Source organism: Paramormyrops kingsleyae, chromosome 18 (assembly GCF_048594095.1).
Source record: "Paramormyrops kingsleyae isolate MSU_618 chromosome 18, PKINGS_0.4, whole genome shotgun sequence".
In the NCBI taxonomy this organism is placed as follows: domain Eukaryota; kingdom Metazoa; phylum Chordata; class Actinopteri; order Osteoglossiformes; family Mormyridae; genus Paramormyrops; species Paramormyrops kingsleyae.
Window position 1 is genome coordinate 7553859 of NC_132814.1, and position 18541 is coordinate 7572399.

Below are 18541 nucleotides of genomic sequence, written 5' to 3' on the forward strand. Positions count from 1 at the left end.
TTGGCCTTCAATGTCACCAGATACAGACTCTCAGGCCCAAGTGATCTCTTCACCTAGGATGCTGCCGCGTTACGCGTGGCCCCCCTCTTGTGGGGGAGTAATTTAGCCGTCTACAATAGGCCCCACCCTCGCCATGACAACCTATGCTCCTTTATATAAATCTGGAGAGTCGAACCCCAGTCCTGGGGGGGGCGGAGTCCTGTGTAGCTTAGTTCTTTCCCTGTTCCACCACAAATGATTCAGCTCAAGAGCTATGTGGTAAGTAGCACAAGGAGTTGAATCAGGTGTGTTAAATGAGGGGAAACACAAAAATGTGCAGGGCTCCGGCCCCCCAGGACTGAACTTTGACACCCGTCATATAAATAATACAGAAAGCAAGAACTTCTTGCAGAATCAAGCAGAACTTTTTTTCAGGCTTAGAATCAAACACAGAGTGCAGACTGAGACTCCCAGTCCCCAGCCCCTGACCCCCCCCCCCCCCGCCCTTTCCCCATGGGGGGTGTAGCAGGTAATTGTCTGCTGTGGGGAAGAGCGAAGAGCTCCACTGATGTCACTGTGGTGATCTTCCAGCTGCAGCCTTGTTTTTTCTTTTCCAGGACAGGCTGGTTCAATATTGACACAAAGCAGGCTCTCATTTCCTGCATGTCCCACACCTGCAGGGCGGCGCTGTGGAAGTGGCGGGGGTGGGGGAGGGGGATGCTAGGGCTGACTGACTGAATGTAATAGGGAGCACAATGTCAGGGGCTGATCATTAAACAACTCAGGCCCTGAACAAACAAGAAGGGGAACAAGCCCTACTGTAATGCATACTAGCTATGACTATTTTCAAACATACAGATATACATATACACACACAAACACACATGTAATATATGTGTGTTTATTGTACACGTCCTTAGTAGTCAATTATTTTTTTATTCAAATATATTTGTTGGAACTTTCAAAAAACAAACACACGTAACATAAAAACTGTTCTTTTAATTAACCTCATAGAATGTGGAGGGGATGTGGATGATCCACAGCTAGACCAGATACGGCAAGTGATTTTCAAAGTCACCCCCCATTTCCCGTACCTTCAAGGCAGCTGTCACACCATCCTCAAACAGTTGCTATGAGTAATTGTGTTATGGCGACGCATATCTGTTTTTTTTCTCTAATTAGCTAGCCGACGCACCGTCCAGTTGACGTGATGCGCTCTCTCCTCGTACTGAGCCACGCGTCGCACCGTACAGTTGACGTGATGCCGCCCTGTCCTCGTACTGAGCCACGCATCGCACCGTCCAGTTGACGTGATGCGCTCTCTCCTCGTACTGAGCCACGCGTCGCACCGTACAGTTGACGTGATGCCGCTCCGTCCTCGTACTGAGCCACGCGTCGCACCGTACAGTTGACGTGATGCCGCCCTGTCCTCGTACTGAGCCACGCGTCGCACCGTACAGTTGACGTGATGCCGCTCCGTCCTCGTACTGAGCCACGCGTCGCACCGTACAGTTGACGTGATGCCGCTCCGTCCTCGTACTGAGCCACGCATCGCACCGTCCAGTTGACGTGATGCCGCTCTGTCCTCGCACTGAGCCACGCGTCGCATCGTACAGCTGAGCCTCCACCTGCCACACGTGAGAACGCAAGCCGAGCATCTGCCTTCCAGCTACAAAGCTAAACGCGTCAGCGTGGGCCACGAGTGGCCTCGTCCCACGGCCTGCACGAACAGCCGCGACGTCATCCATGATGAGCACATGTCATGCTTCTTACAGTCGAGTGCTTTCAGATGCCGCTGGCATGAAACAGAGCCAAGACGATGGCATACTGTCCTGCATTCAGTCCCACCACAAACCCATGAGCATTTGGACCCACGCAGGAATAATGACATCATTACCTGTTTATTTTCCATTTGCAGTACTTCGGAGAGCAATACAGCTAGCGTGAGGCCGGAATTTCAATATAATCTGAGCTCCACGTGAGCACACCAGCTTCGGGATTCCGACGGCCTGTTAGTGGGTTGGGTTGTCACCCCAGGGCCTACCGAGGTTAGCATGCCTGCTAATCACAATGTCACAGACAAAACAGGTCACGCTGCTATTAAAGGAATTGGATTTGGAAGGCTCTGATCCATATGCAGGCACAAAGAGTGGTATGGAAAGCTGTCAGCATCTAGGGGGAGCTCTAGAGCACCACCGAGACCCACGGTCCATCACTAAGGAAAACACCACCCAGAAGAGGGCAATCCACATTCCTGCAGGCATCAGAGCAGAGCTGGGGAGGGAAATGGCTTCATAACAGTGTGCAGGCCACCATTAAGTTGATATTGGGGAACTGTGGAAAAAGATTATCAACAATGCGACAGACTGGCTGGTGCTAAGCTAAGCTAAGCTAAGCTAAGCTAAGACTGAATGGGAGGACTGATAAAATGGAAGAGAAGGGTTTGGTTGAGAAGGACTGTAATACCAATCAGAGGAGAGACTGCAAGAGGCACAATTGGATGATGTCACTCGACGTCTCCTACATTTTTAGATTTCATTTGAGAATTCCCGGATCTGTTTTTGAGTTGAAAGGAAATCCACTTAGTGGCTTTGATCCATTGATTCGACCCATCTTTGGTAAAAAGTGCACCGCAGAGTGGGCTTGTTGAATCAGAGGGGAAAACTATGAGAATATGCTGTCAATTTTGCCATCGAGGCAGTGGAAACAAGCCCAACTCGACTTCCAGGAGAAACAGACTGAAGGTAAGAAGGTAAGGCAGCCAGGTAGACAGAGGATCTTAGCTCTCGGGCGGAAGAGGTGATGAAAATGAAACGGTCAAGTCACTGATACTCTGGCTGAGAGTGTCAACACTGAGAACAATCGAAAACCTAACAGAAACGCTGCACAACTCATTTTCACCCTCAGCCAATCAAATTTTCAAGCTGTCCCAACATGTTAGACAGGCGTTTCTGTAAATGGATAAAAAATTATTTCCAAGGGATACAAAAATTGTTATTCCAATTTGCAACTGTGTGGAAAATCACAAGCGATTTCCGAGAAGCCTTGCCGTGCTCGGCCCGGTGGCGTCCCGCGTCACGGGCTCTCCACAGCATCTCAGTGATGCGTGATGAACATGATGAACACAACAGCTCAGAGCTCCAGGGAGATCCGGCAAATCCCCCACCCCCCCAACCCATGGGAAGAGAAGGATCTGACAGGTTGCCATGGCAAACCAGTCCCACTGATTGGTGCATCCTCACCTCTTACTTCCCTTTTAAAATGATCACTCTTTGAGGGATTTAATAATAATGCAGTCCGCAGAGAATTGGTGAACAATGCACCGGCTGTGAAGCCGGGAAATTAATTGTTGATCTCTAAGAAATATCCTTAAAATCTGATTAGTTCAGTTCTTCTTGTTTGCAATGCTGCCTATTGAGGAAACCAGGTATGGGGATTGCGGTTTGTATTTTTATCCTCCTACAATTCCCACAGGCAATGGGAATTCCCCGGGAAAATGTCTGGAAGGCTGTGAGAGCATCTGGTCAGGTTGGTAAACAATTATGATGACAATAAACAAATTATGCTTTTCAGGGACCGATGGAAATGAATAAGGCAAATAAGATGCTAAAATATATACAAAAAGACAGCTGAGTCTCCTTCGCATCACAATAAACACGGGGGATGAAGTCAGACTATATACATCTACAGGAACACGGTCGTACTCTCACTGCTGCTTACTGTTACTCTGCAGGTGCAGATTCCCTTCTAAGAATTAGCCTGCGGCTAAGCCGTTTTTATCCATCTCGAGACAAATCGCGAGCTGCTACTGCGAATCTGTGACAAAAGCAGATTAGCTAAGCATCAAATTTCAAATGAAAGCATCTGAATGCGTAGACTAGTCATGCACTATAGTCTCTACCTTCTGGCATATGTCAGCATTGAAGCTTTCGCCCGTGTGCTACCCCTAGCTGCATGTGCTTCCTCACAAGTTTATTTCTGCTCAGTTAACAGTATGTACTGCCCTTCAAAGGCAAAATACCAAAACTCAGAAAACGCATCAAAGTTTTCGACTGTCCACCTGTATGTGCAGTAGGCAGGTAAATTATAGTGTTTTCTTCAAGCCCAAGCATAGTTAAACTAAAATATTTTGTCACAAGATAAAACAGAGCCTAAAAGACCAAATTTTGATTTCATAACGATAAAATATGCAGTTACGGTGTTTCCGCCTTTACATGACAGCATGGCTCGTCTGTTGCTTTCTGACCCAGCTGCATGATTGGCTGCATTAATTAGAGTTTGTGGAATGAAATATGACAACAGGCAGTTTTTGGGAGGCCACGTCATGGAGCTCCAGGCCACCGCTTGTCCCTGCATCACTTAGTCTCTTTCTCGACTTTTTTGACTGCAGGGTTTGCGTCCCTGTCAGAGTGGACTGAGAGGCATTAAGTTACCCTGACAGCTAGTTGAGCTCGGGTGCCGATTCTTACCCTGACACACCAATCAAACATATTCAATCCTGCAGGCCCAAAACGGACAAGAACATAGAAGCCAGCAGAGGACACTTTGTAGCTGTTGCCCATTACAATCGCGGATCTGATTCGTCCTCAGAAGGTGTGAGTGATCACATGTCGAGGATCCGATTCGTCCTCAGGTGTGAGTGATCACATGTCGCGGATCCGATTCGTCATCAGATGCTGTGAGTGATCACGTCGCGGATCCGATTCGTCCTCAGAAGGTGCGAGTGATCACATGTCGCGGATCCGATTCGTCCTCAGAAGGTGTGAGTGATCACATGTCGCAGATCCAATTCGTCCTCAGAAGGTGTGAGTGATCACATGTCGCGGATCCGATTCGTCATCAGATGCTGTGAGTGATCACGTCGCGGATCCGATTCGTCCTCAGAAGGTGCGAGTGATCACATGTCGCAGATCCAATTCGTCCTCAGAAGGTGTGAGTGATCACATGTCGCGGATCCGATTCGTCATCAGAGGGTGTGAGTGATCACATGGCACCTGGCAGCGATTTCCCACCCTCTGGGTGGCTGCCAAGGCTCCAAAGGAGTCAGCAAGCAAGGAACCTTGCAACTGCTGTCTGGAACAACGCGTCCAGCCCGGCCAAAATTAGACACCGAGGGTTAGTCACAAGTGCAATGGATGAAGGTGTGTCTCTTTTCCCTAAAAATCAGTAAATCGGTGTCTGTGGATCCCAGGATGACCTCATTCAGTGGTCCGCCCGGAGAGGACGGCCCGCGGGTGACGTCAGAGCCCCGGCCCCGTCCTTGAGCTCGGGCTAAAGGACGGAGCAGCAGGCACAGGTGTGTGTGCACAGCATGGGCACGCCGCGGGCACGTGTGCGGGCGCCGCTGATCAGGTGTGACATGTGCCAGAGCGTGTGCCGGTTCAAACCGGGAGGATGATGCAGCTGTGTTGTTTTTCAGAAATGAAAAGCTAAATTGACAATAACAAGGTGATTAAGAATCCAAACAAAACTTTAGCAAAAAACAAACCAAACACACCAAAGTATTGCCCACAGAACAAAAATTTAAATAGTATATAAACCAAAGCCATTTTTTTTGGGGGGGGGGGGCAATGTTTGAGAAAATTCTGAATACAATTATGTTGTACCGCCCCCAAAATTAATTTGCCGCGACCCCCCCCCCCCCCAAGACTTGCCATTAGCCATTTAAACCGCAGCAAACCGCAGAAAAACAGGCAGAGTAAAAAAATTCGGATTTGGTCTTAACAATCACGACACAAAGGCTGAATGCATTATCTGCTCAGTGTGGGGTGAGAGACAAAATGGACAACCGACACACGTGATTGGTGGGCACTGTCACCTGATTTCACCCCCCCCCCCCAAAGTACACTTCCCTCCCCCCTATAGATCCAAGGCTTATTTCAAATATGAAGCAAAAGTAAAATTGAAACAAAAATTGAAATTGGGAGCGAAATGGCAGCCTAATGAGAAGTGAGATCACTGTGGCATGCGCACGCACCCTCGTGACCGCCTGTGCACGTTGGGGGGGGTGGGGGGGGGGCGCAGCGGATGCCTGTCAGGAGCAGCTGAAGGATCGTGATGCAGACATGGAGTCGTGGCGCAGACGCTGAGGGACGTGGATTCGGCGGCTAACGGCCCCTCGCCACCGACACCCACCCCCCCCCCCCCACAAAGGGGCTGCCCTTTAGCATCAGACACTGGGGGACTGGGAGTTCTGGGCCTGCAGCAGACATGTCAGGTTCACAGGATGTGAGCAAGGGAGCGAGAGCCCGGCCATGAGGAGCCCCGGAGCATGTCTGCCCGCCGCACTGCCGGGCCCCGTCTTCCCCAGCCGGGATCACTGCGCGTTTCCGTACAGGGGCCCTCGGTGACCAAAGGTGCAGTTAATATTCAGAACTGTATTAAAAATGAAATCCAAATGTCTTACGCAGGTTAACTAAATGCAAACTATCCTGTCACTTAAATTCAAAACACTGTCTCTATGGATGACTTAAATTATAGATACAGAACAAACTAAAATTCAACCCCCCCCCTCAGCAGCCTCCCCCCTCAGTAAAGGGGAATCACTGGGAGCAATGTCTGTGAACAGCCAGGTCAGAAGGAAAGAGGAATGCAAATTGGGGGGTGGGGGGGGGATAGACAATAGATTAATCATGTCTGCCTTTCCTACTTTCATCTGGTCCTTCAGAATGCTGGAGGATTAAAGACGTCCTCCAAAGGTAACCACTAACCGCACTACCTTAGCGGGTCAGGAGAGTGGCTAACCTAGCTGCCGGCAGGCTGACACTAACACGAGCCGTCACAGCCAAGGCAGGCAGGGTGGGTGTACCCTAAAGAATGATGTGTGCGTAGTTCCCGCCTCCTGTGAAAGATGATTGGCCAGGTGTGAGCTGCTGCTCTGTGCCAACAGGCTGCGCCTGCTGCCATTTAACTGGAAGCCTCATCCCCTAAATCAGGCCACAGACGCACATTAACGGCATCAGGAAAAAAAAGGCAATCCCCGTTATCTACCCAGTCTTGGTGAGGCAGCTTCCTCGGCTTGATGATATGAATGTTTAATGTCAACGCCACGGCAACGCCGCTCGCGGAAACAAAACCATCAATCAGCATCAACTGGCAGAAAACAGTAATGTGGGATGTGTGTTTTGTAAGCTACGGCTTTTGTCAAGCACCGTGTTTGGTCTAGGGGCGTGCCGTCTAGCCGGTCGGGAGAGGCGGAAGGGGCGGGGCCTCAGGGCATCGTTTAGGGCCCAAAAGCCCCACTGAGAGACAGATGGCCGCAGGAAACGAGCCACGTCTTCCTCCCCAGGCCGCAGAGCCGCTGCCAGTTGGGGAAGATGGCTGCAGGTCGCCTGTCGGCCAGCCCTCTCCGCGTTTGGGGCCAGCGGTGGAGAGACGGAACCCTCATGGTTCACATACGAATTACGAGAACAGATCAGACCTTGTCTGGCACTCACATGCTACTTGCGTGACATTCCCTAATAGCCCTGCCAACGACAGATCGAGTCCATCTACCGGCTCCGTCAGCCGGGTCCAAATCAAATTATTCGCATGCAAGTAATTACAAATGAAATGGAAAAAGAAAAAATAAATATTTCCTTTGCGAATTTCCACTATATTTTTGGTGATCCTGATTCCCACACCATAAAATTGCCATGCAGTGGCAGAAACATTTGAGTATATTACGACAAGCTGGAAAACACTGACACACCCTAACTGGCTTCTCTATTTCCTCTGGTGGGAATTAAATTGACCTGTGTATGAATACGCCTTTGACAGTCATTGGGCTGATGTCACGGTCACCCAAAGACTCAGTCTGTTCAGCCTCAGCTTTGGCAGCCAGAGTGAGAACCTTGGACCACGACAGACTGGTTGACATGATTAATTACTGAAGGTCCAAACCCTTCCTCTTTAAGGTTTTTTTTTTGACCTATACAAGGCTTGATGTCTGGTCAGTCAACTGGACCAACACCAACCAAGGAAAGCGTTCCTGACACAATGAAATCCATCTGGATGCCTGAAGCTACATTGATAACAACATTCCACTGCGCTGCAGACTGTGCTGCTGGGAGCCAACTGTTACCGAGGCGACCGGATTGGGCATCGCACAAACACGCAGCCTCTGCGAAGCCCCTGCTGATTCGCACAACCGTTATTTACCGCCGTGCATGGAAGGAGCTCACAGCAGTTTTGCAGGCTTGCAAGGATTCACGGCTCTTGAGAAGTTAGTAATGAGTCAACCGGCGGCAGAAACAAAAAACTTCTAACATATAAACACGGCCCAGAAGCTGTCACTGCTTACACGACTCGCCCAAAGGAGATGCTAAGACGTAGTCACCGTTCTGCCGTTCTGCTCATGGAACGGACAACTGAGCTACTAAATCCATTGCAGGATGCAGCTGAAGGTTTTCAGCCACAAACTGGAGGTGCTGAAGTGCTTTTTCGCTCCTCTTGCTTGTTTTCTGTACCCAGCAGGCACATGCAGCCGATCAGCTCTGCATGTGCACGTTCCAACACGTGCTGCCACAGTGATCAGATCTGTGTGTCTATGTGCCAGATCCCTTATGGTCAAGGTCTACAGATCGTGTTAAAGATCAGCCCAAGAGCTTCTTTATGCCTTATTACCGGCTAAATGCCCATGTTTTCACTTCTTTTATCTCTTGTTTCTGTATATAATTCTTAATATAAAGTACAATAACACTCGTCCCTTGATTCATCATCAACATCATCATCATCACCACCATCATAACAAAATCAATGATCAATCTGTCTATTTTAATAATAATAATAATTATAATAATCCCTTTGTTTTTAATAAAAAAGCTTTCAATTTATTTACTGCATCAGCTACTCCAGAGGGCTAAGCGGCGCAGTCAGTGCATTTAACAGCAGCGGTGCAGCACTTCCAGTCCGTCTCCTTTACGTCTGCAGACGCGTCTAAAGGTCGGCGTCGCCGGACTCACTGATCTCCAGCTGCCGCTGGATGCGCCCCTTGCAGCGCTCCCTGTAGTCCGACTGGGTGGCGTTGTACTCCGTCATCACCTCCACGAACTTGCGGGACAATGTGGAATGCTGGGGAGACAGAGAGAGAGAGAGAGAGAGAGGGAGTCAAGGGAGAGCGAGAAGCAGGCTGATGTTTAATGTTGTATTTCTTGCGTTGAGTTTCCACTAACACTGTACAGCAGGATGAAATCTAATCAAAAGCATGAGACGAGATAAACCTGGATTCTCCGTTCTTATTAACCCAATTTTGCCACAAAATTAAAACGCCCGGGGCATGAACACTGCACAGGCTTCTGGGTGGAGAAGCTGCAGTCCAGCCTCCAAACATTTCTGGTGGTGTTTCGAAATGTTCAGCCAGAGAAGGTGCATTTATGGTGGGGTAATAGTCTATCAGGCTCTGCGCTCTTTTGCTCACCTGTGTCTTGCGTATCCGCAGGTCTGCAGATGACCTGTTCAGGCCTTCCTCGTGCTCAATGGACTGCTCGATGCCTGCAGAGAAACACAGGGGTCTGTTTACATTCCTGGAAGATATGTTGCCTATTCGTTCCTACAAATTTGTATATTTAGACAGCCAGATCACTATTAATTAACTACTGTGGCATAACAAGCAGCTCCCAACAGGGGATTTGAACCTGAAACCTTTCAGTTATCTTGTCCCGATTGTACCATCTGCTGTTGGGGACCAGAGGAAGGAGACAGCAGACTGTCGTGCCCTTAAGTTCTATCAGATTAGATGCCAGCCAACACACTCCAGACTGTCCTGGAAATGGTGTGGACAGCGTGTCATGGTGGGACCCCTCCACCGCTAACCACAGCCAAAACTCAAGGCCGGATGTTTACGTAGATGCTTCCTCCTTGCGCATCCCCTGGGACTGTCCCAGCCAATGCTGGCGCTAAACCACGACTGGCTGCTGCTACAGCCAATACTGTATTCTGGAACCTTCCAGAATCGACTCCAGCCATGTTTTTCCATGGGGAGAGCCACCAAAAAATGTTCTGGAAAGGCTGGAGAGCATCTTCATTATAAAATCAGAAAAATCATAGGGACAACCAGAACATTAACAAACATTACCACGTCCAAAAAAAGGAAAAACTTCATTTTAAATATAAATGGCTGCTTCTACCAGAATGACAATGTAATCCATCAGTCTTTTACCTATCTTTTGCCTGCTAATGTAAGCAAGCCCGTCTCTCGCTTTGCATGTGATCACGGCTTGAGGCTCTCTCTTCATGACACACAAGAGCGCACGCACGCAGCAGGCGTCAACACGCACTCAGGTGTGTTCATGCTCATAGACACGAACGTGAGCGGCTGCCCTCCTTCACCAGTGAAGCACAATCTCACTTCAGGGTGAAGCATGGCCTCCTTTGAATGACTGCTGTAAGACAACTACATAACTACTGACTTGAAATTTTTAGAATAAAAAAAACACGAAAAAGAGATTTTTATAAATTATTTTTAATATATATTTTGTGACAAACTGGTGCCCAGGTTAACCTGGTTCTTTCTAGCCTTGGGCCCTGGAATGACATGTAGTAAATATTAACTTGTGAACATAAGATGACCTGGCTCCCACAAACCCCCCCCCCCCAACCTAAACCCTATAGTGCTGGTTTGGGATGAGCTGGATCAGAGAGTAAGAGTAAGGTAGCCAACTGGTGCCCAGAACTTGTGGAAACCCCTTCAGGACAGTTGGAGAAGCATTCCAGGTGGCTACATCTAGAAGCTGGCTCAGAGAATGCCAAGAGTCTGCAGCGCTGTCATCGACGCTGTTTTGAAGAGTCTAAACAGATGTTAAAATGTTGAGATGTTGAACACTTCTCTTGGTCATTGCAACGTTGGATATGTATTACAGATACTCCTCACTTTACGACCTAGCTGTCTACGGATTGCCAAGTTTGAACGAAGGCATGGTTTTCACTTGGCGTGAGCTCCATTCTCCTGACGCCAGACTGGGCCGTGCTTTGCAAGTGTTATATGCATGACACACTGCTTCAAGTTTAACACCCATGTGGCTGACATGGGCCACCATATGCTGAATCTGCCAGTTTGGGTAAAGCTTCCAGCAAAGCATAAATTTCTGGAATGGCATCTGACGATGTCCTTCAAGAAAGTTTTGAAAGTTGGGTTGTGTGAAGTTTGTTTCAAGTAAAAGCAGGGCTAGAAACTAAGGCAGGTTTGACAGACGGAGGACGATGATTAGGAGCCGTGACAGCTGCACTATCGTCGGCTCTGCAGCGGCCCAGAAGACTGACGAGAAGAATTACAAGGGAGCATCAGTGCTGATGCTGAACTCCAGCCTACAGCCTCCAGCCTGCCCCCCCCCCCCCCCCAATAGTGACACCACAGCCAGAGAGACTGTAGATCCCCCAAGAAGACTCACTATCCTCTTTCTGAATCCACAAAGGCCAGGGGATGCTGTGATGTTCACTTAGGTCTAAAACGCTTGTGGTATAAAATGAAGCTTGCTAAAGTACTCTGTGACACAAATATTAACTAATTCAAAACAAAACGAACTGTCGCATAAGTAACATTTTCCCAGTGAACCACACTGTCCATAGAACGATGACTTTAAAGCAGGCTATTATTATTATTCAAATTGCCTAGATCATTCCATCCATCCACCTTGCATTACTGCTCATCCAGTACATTCTCGTGATGAGGAAGCAGAGGCCACGAGGAAGAGGATGGACAAGGTGCTACTTCAATAGAGTGTACATGCACATGCGCACACACACTCACACAAACTTACACGCACACATGCACACACACAGACACGCACTCACACACTCAGACACACACTGACACGTTGTGTGATGGAAACGGAATTTAACTCCCCTGCCCCCCCCCCCCCCCCATGACCAATGAGTTTTCCTGCCATTTTCCTATTTTCAGTTTCTCCAAGTCCCAGTTTGTGTCATTAAGGGCCTAACACGTACCCCTATGAGTGAGAGACTCACACCAAGATACACAGCACTGTGCTGAAGTCAAATGCTGACAAAAAAAATGCTTAGGACTACTTATCTGGGCAGTAAGGATACTTCTGCTCAAAAAACACTATGTGGCATTGAAAAATGAACAGAAATACAATAAAAGGTAACAAGAATTCTATCTTGTTGGATGGCTAGAGGAACACCGCTTCAGATCCCAAACTTAGTCAATTAACTTCCTGGGGAATAAATGTGCTATAAATTGAGGTAAAAACTGGATGTTGCATGGTAACTGCAAAACACTGGGGCGACTTTTGGAGTAGTTTTGAAATGGCTGAGCTGACATACTTTAACAGACATAAAACTATGTTTTACACCAACGAGGCTATAGTTAGTGAGTAATAGCCCACCCAACTGGATTTACAAGATGTGCTGTTCAAGTTGTCATGAAGAAATTTTAAGAAACTGGGCGAGATGCAGACAGAAAGTGCAGAGTAAGAGCCAAAAAGCTGTCCGTATCTGATGAGCAGTACTTAAAGGTCACTTCATAAAGGGACAGAAGGAAATCCGGTGACACTGGCATCTGGCAGAGTCACCTGGCACCAAAGAACACACTTCAGCTGTGACAAGTCTCCCAGGACATGGGCTCATGTTGCAGCAAAGAAGCCCCACAGAGGAGGGGCTGGATCTTATGGAACAATGAGCTCCAAGGTAGAAATTTCTGGTTGGCAAAGGCACCCGTATGTCAAAAGAAGGTTGCACAGAGGCCGGGCCATCTGGCCAGCTCACGGTCCTGATCTGAACGTGACTGACGCTGGATGAGATCACTGGGACAGGAGGAGGAACCAAAAGCAGCCAAAGTCGAAAGAAAAGATACGGCAGGTCCTGCAAGAAGCTCGGTGTTGGGTTCAGAATGAAATCACTAAGGGTGCATCTGAAATTAGTGAAGGGTCACGACCCCTGAAATACTGTCGCAGTCATACAGTGACTGGCTTCCACCTGAGGGGGTACATTATTAATCTGAGGGTGCTGTGCACAAAGTCAAACACAGGTATGAAGAAACTCGGAGGAATTTATCTTAAAACTCTTGTAAAAAAAATATACAGCAGTGGGCACAAGTGAATTACCTTATTATTGTCTTCTACGTGAGGTCAAACAAAACATTGATTCGTTTGAAAAGCACAACACATTCTTGTTTGTTTTAGCGTTCATGTTTGTTTATGTTAATTCTAATACTGTTTTTATGAGGACGTATTTTTACTGCCGAGATAAGCAGCTTTATACGTAATTTTCCTGAGGGACCTAAGACTGTTGCACTAATGAGTAAATTTAAAAAAGGTGTGTAAAATAGAGAGCTGGTGGTCACTGTCAGAAGTGACGCATTTGTGGAAACGTTTGGGGGCGGGACCACAACGCACGAATAAAACAAGCGGCAAGCAGTTAGACGGCAAGGCAATGCCAAATCTCGGCTTTCCGGGCACAGCGAGAACTAAGAGCTAACAGGAGCCGCAGCGGCAGAAAAAGAATGCGACGGGTGCATTAGCAGCCAGCGGGGTCAGATGGCGGGATAGTACAGGGGAGTCCGTCTCCACGGCGACATGCGCAGCGAGACAGCCAGCTCTGACTACGGCACTGAAGCTACGTGGCTTTGTTCTGTTCAGAGGAGCGAGTACCAGATGTAACTCCAGGAAGAAATGAAGAGGAGGAACAAGGTTACATTACTGGAAAACTGTACTTGTATCACGTTAGCCATTGAACTAAAATAAAATAAAACAAAATAAAAAAAACACAGACACTGTGGTCGCACAGGTGAACAATATGTAGTGTGACACTGAAAAATCAGTGTAAATCACTTCCGACTTTTCCATTTCACCGGAGAAGGTTAATCACTAAACCTGCTTAAGCTACTGAATAATGAAAGGCTGCTTTGTACCACTAACTGCTGCTCAAAAGGGTTTCATGTTGAATCGGACATTATAGGGGCACTAAATTTTCAAAACGGCAAGTTCCCGTCTGCCGCTACACGTCCACGCGAAAGCGGCTGGCGGGCAGATGATGCTCACGCACGACTCACTCTTTAACTTGGAGCGGACTTTGTTGGCCAGCTTCTTGATGTCGGTCATCAGCTGCTCCAGGTCCGCCTTCGTCTCTGTGAGAGGAGAGAACAGAGAGGGAGGACGCTGAGTGGGGGGTGGGTCTGGTGACTGTGGCCCCCCATCTTGGTGACCGTGCCGGGGAGGCGTGAGTCACACTCTCCTACATGTGAATGCACACGCGTCGAGTGCGTCTGGTCGCCGTCTGCAAACCGGCGGCCGACACGTGGGGAGTGATGCATTGTGGGGGCGGTCAGACCTCTCAGGCGGGACAACCGCCCCCCACCCATCTCTCACACACACGCACACACACACAGACACACACGTGTGTGTTCATATCTTTATGGGCACACTGCATTCATTAATATGAGCATAACCCCAATCCTAACTCTGACAACCTTAACCCCTCCCCAGCCCTAACCTTAACCAATCGTAACCAAACAAATATCACATGATACCTTTACTGTTTATTTTTAAGTAGCAAAGGTGCTTCATTTGAAACACATTAGTTCTGTGTCCATCGCAGTTCTGAATTTAGGGTTTCATGACAAGAAAACCACATTGTGCATCATACATAAAACATACAAGGCTAATCCTCACTAGCAACGCTGCTGCTGCTGACCCGGTTGTTTGCAGAACCAACGGTAAATCACCCGAAATCTTAATACCGGTTAACGATAAAGCAGAGATTTGATGACCCATAATGCACTGGGGCCATAACCTTCTGCTTTTTTGCCAGTGGAATCAAATGAGGGATCCAGAGACCGCGGGAGATTTTGCCGTCCCGTCTGCCCGACGAGGTGTTATTACGATGTCAATATCAGCTGGGAAGCAGGGGGCGGAGTCACATTGAGCGGTGCATGCATCAAACACACCAGGAGAGACAGGGATCAAACCGGCTCTCCGTGCTTCAGATCAAGCAGCACCCTTCGGCCTAACAGACAGAGATGATTCGGCGTGTCATTGTTTCAACACGCGTATCAGCATGGTCTACATGTGGCAGCGGGCCGCGCGGCTCTTGGCGGACGCCATTAGCGCAGCGCCCTTCCCATTTCTCCTTGCGGGCTTTTTAGTTTGCGGTACTTGTGAGAAGCCAGGCGGGAGTAATCAAACTCCGAATAATGGATGGTCGATCGGAGCGGAGGTGCCATGCCTGGAGCTTTCTAATGTTGTGGCAAACGGCTCCCCGGCTGCCTGCGCACACGCGAGTGCCGGCGCAACAAAAGCGGAAGGAACGCAGGACCGATCATCCACTGACAGCTTTATAAATAAACCAGCCGGTGTGCAGTGGCGTTCACACGGATGGAGACAGAAACGTACCTGGAGAGTGCAATTAATAGGCAAACATGAGCTGTCTGCACTGGGAGGCTGCCACAACTGCAGCAAGGCACAAAACGGCAAGGATGGATGGGGAGGAGCAAGAAAGACCTGAGGAGACCCCCTGAACCGGCAGCCGCTGAAGCCTCAGCCATCGACTGGAAGGCTCTGAGGTGGCTGACATTCTGCTCTGCCTGGGCCTTTGCCTGCTTTCCTGTCACTCGTCACCTGCCGGTTTGGCCTTGCTGGGCTGGGGTCCCATCAGTTAGCCCTTAACGAGGGCTGCTCGTTATACTAAACAGTGCTGTCCGGGACAGAGATGATGATGCAGCATGATATTCATGATATTGGCATGAATTTGACGATAAGAAAATCGTCTTCACTAAAAGTCTGATTTAAAAAAAGATTTGGGGTCCAATTTTCCACTGGCAGCCCTGGCTGCTGGGATTAAAGGCGAATGGACGACAGACTCACTGCCTAAAGACATAGAGAGAATCGACCTTCTGTCATCGGATATTAAAGCGAAACCGATGGCAGAACAGAGTCTGCCCTGACTGGGGAGCCGGCTAATAAGCGCGGGGGGCGGGGTCCCCTAAGCCCCACTGACCAAGGATCACAGCCCAGGGAGAATGAAACGGGCTGTGTATGCGACTCGCATCCCAGCGAGACTCACCGACCGCCACTCCGAAACAGGGGGGCCCAATATCACGCATCAGGCTCAGCCAGGAAGGGGGTGTGTGCGCATGCAAAAACATGCTTTAGAGTGTTTCCTGTGTTTTATGTGGAACACCAACAGGAATCTAATGTTATACAGTATTGCTCATACTCCACAAACAACAAACAGAAAGGTACTGCAGCAGAATTCATTCACTGATTTAATATACAGTACACATGCACACACACACACACGCACACACACACACACAGACACGCACACACAGACACAAACACGTACATGCACACATACATATATATATATATATATATATATATATATAAATATATATATATATTTTTACTGTCTACATACTGTATATATACACTGTGACAGCACAGCCGACTTGGCAGCCGTCCAGACGCTGCCTTTCAGCACCACACATCCGGACAGCGCCGCTACTTAATGCCCATCAGGAGGATGTGCCACGGCCCGCTGACAGGTAGGGCACACGACTGGATTATCTGAAGAGAGGGGCAGTCCAAACAGCGCCCCCTAGGCCCGGCTGTGGTGGCTCTTCCTGTATTTTCACCATCCTCCTTCTAGAACAGCTGTCTCCCTGCACAGCCCCTGAGCCCCCCCCCCCCCCAAGCCCAAGGAAGCAGCCTGGGCCTTCCCGGCCTCCCCAGCGTCGCCCCCATCTCTCTGCCTCTGACAACTATATATATATATATATTTTATACACAAACAGACACAAGCTAAACGCAAACACGCACAGCTTTAAATTGCTAATTTAATTAACTTATAATAGCTTATCATTATAAGTTAATCTAAATCAGTAAGAAAGCTTCCTGTTTGAATGCCTGTAATTGCTAAATGTGCACGTTACCTCACGTGCTCTGCGCTGTGTCAGGTCATGTGGCCTTATCAGCACCTGTCAAGGTGGCCCAAGCTTTGCACAGGAACCATCTCTATGCCATCCATCCATCCATCCATCAATCCATCCATGGCATGGAGCAGGATACCCTCTGTACAGGACACCAGTCCATCGCAGGGCAAAGAGCCAGTAGAGTCTCTCATATGAAAAACTTCATTTCTTTTGGCCACTACTTTGGTTCAATATATATTTTTATCATCTATGAGCCTGAAAATGCTAAGAGGTTAGAAGATGAATATTTCATCATCGCTTCTGCATGTGTATCCTCAAATGTGACAATATAAAAATCTTGTACACAAAATATTACATATACTGGTTACAGACAAGATAATGTGAGACTAAATACATACACACAGATTATTTTTGTTTCCTGTGTTCTTCTGCTTGATATTACACAATTAATTATCACCCAACCCCCCCCACCCCACCCCGAACCAATCAAGCCCATAAGAGACGGATTTCAGTACCGCTGTGAGAGTGTTACCCGGAAACGGGGCACCATAACAATCACATCCGGAGCAATCAGCAAAGGATCAGCCGCTAATCCAATTTGGACTTAATGCTCACAAAGTCACGGCAAATGAACTCTTGGTCGTGCACTCGCTCAGAACGCTGGTGATGGTGAGCAGAACCGAACCGGGGTGGGAATCGATATCAAACCAACACAGTGAAATGACTCACTATGCGGCTCCAGACAATGCTGTATGATTTCGGGGGCGGGGCCAAAGGAACACTGGCCCCAGCGGATTAGCCCCTGGAGTGCCTTCCCTGTCACTCACCAATTTGAAACACATCATTGGCTGATGCTAAATTTGGCTAGAATCGCCCCTGGCTCCAGCTACATATGTTTCAAAGATACTGGCGAAGCCAGAATGCACCACACTGGCGACGAGCCACATGAGTGCGGGTGAAACACGGCATACACTGCATGATTAAATCCCTTTTTAGGTGACTATTGCCTGGGTATATCACATTAAAATCGAGGGAATGTTCTGGTTCAGCTGAGAGGCCTCAGGAATACATGATAGTTCATGCTACATCGGTCTGTCATTTTTCTTTTGATAATTTAAGTCCCTCCCACCATTGTCCCATTTTGCTGTGAAAGGTGGGCAGTGGCAGCGGGAGCAGCTCACGCTCGGCGAGGGTTTTTAAGCCACGGGGGGGGGGGGGAGCGTCTCGAGGGCAAGAAAAGGATCCCCGCCCTCGCTGCCAACCCCGCAAACTTATTTATATGTTAATGAGTGACGCCGTTGGCCTCCGAGCTGCCGGGAACCGCCCAATCACAGCCGACCCCAGCCAGAGTGCTGAAACAACTCCGCAAATTCCTCTTTAATCAATATATATGATCTCAAGGGAGGGATTTATCTGCTGCTGAAAGACAGTGGCATGGAGAAGTGAAAGTCTGTTTCTCAGCTATGGTTAACGGTGACAGCGGCCCATACACGCATATCCTTTGGTGACCAAAAATGGCTGAGGTAGCATTTCACTTCAAGCTCTCATAGTATAATGCATTATAAATACCTTCATAATGCGTTATAATAGACAGTATAAGAATTAATGAAGTATTATAAACATGGTTATAGTGTATTTATAGCTATATTCATAATGCTTTATGAATGTATTAAAATGTGTTATGAATATGTTCAT

At 48.3% G+C, this 18541-nt stretch overlaps 1 protein-coding gene across 2 annotated transcripts in view; it reads right to left on the bottom strand.

Moving 5' to 3' along the window:
- The window catches only part of LOC111847865 (syntaxin-1A), a 74925-nt gene that overhangs the window by 16001 nt on the left and 40383 nt on the right, over nt 1–18541 (bottom strand). For both annotated transcript variants that reach the window (XM_023819450.2, XM_023819451.2), the window contains exons 4-6: nt 13967–14041; nt 9377–9450; nt 8922–9030 (exon numbers count right to left, since the gene is read on the bottom strand). In XM_023819450.2, the coding sequence (XP_023675218.1) occupies nt 8922–9030; nt 9377–9450; nt 13967–14041 (258 nt within the window). The remainder of the gene's footprint in view (nt 1–8921; nt 9031–9376; nt 9451–13966; nt 14042–18541) is intronic.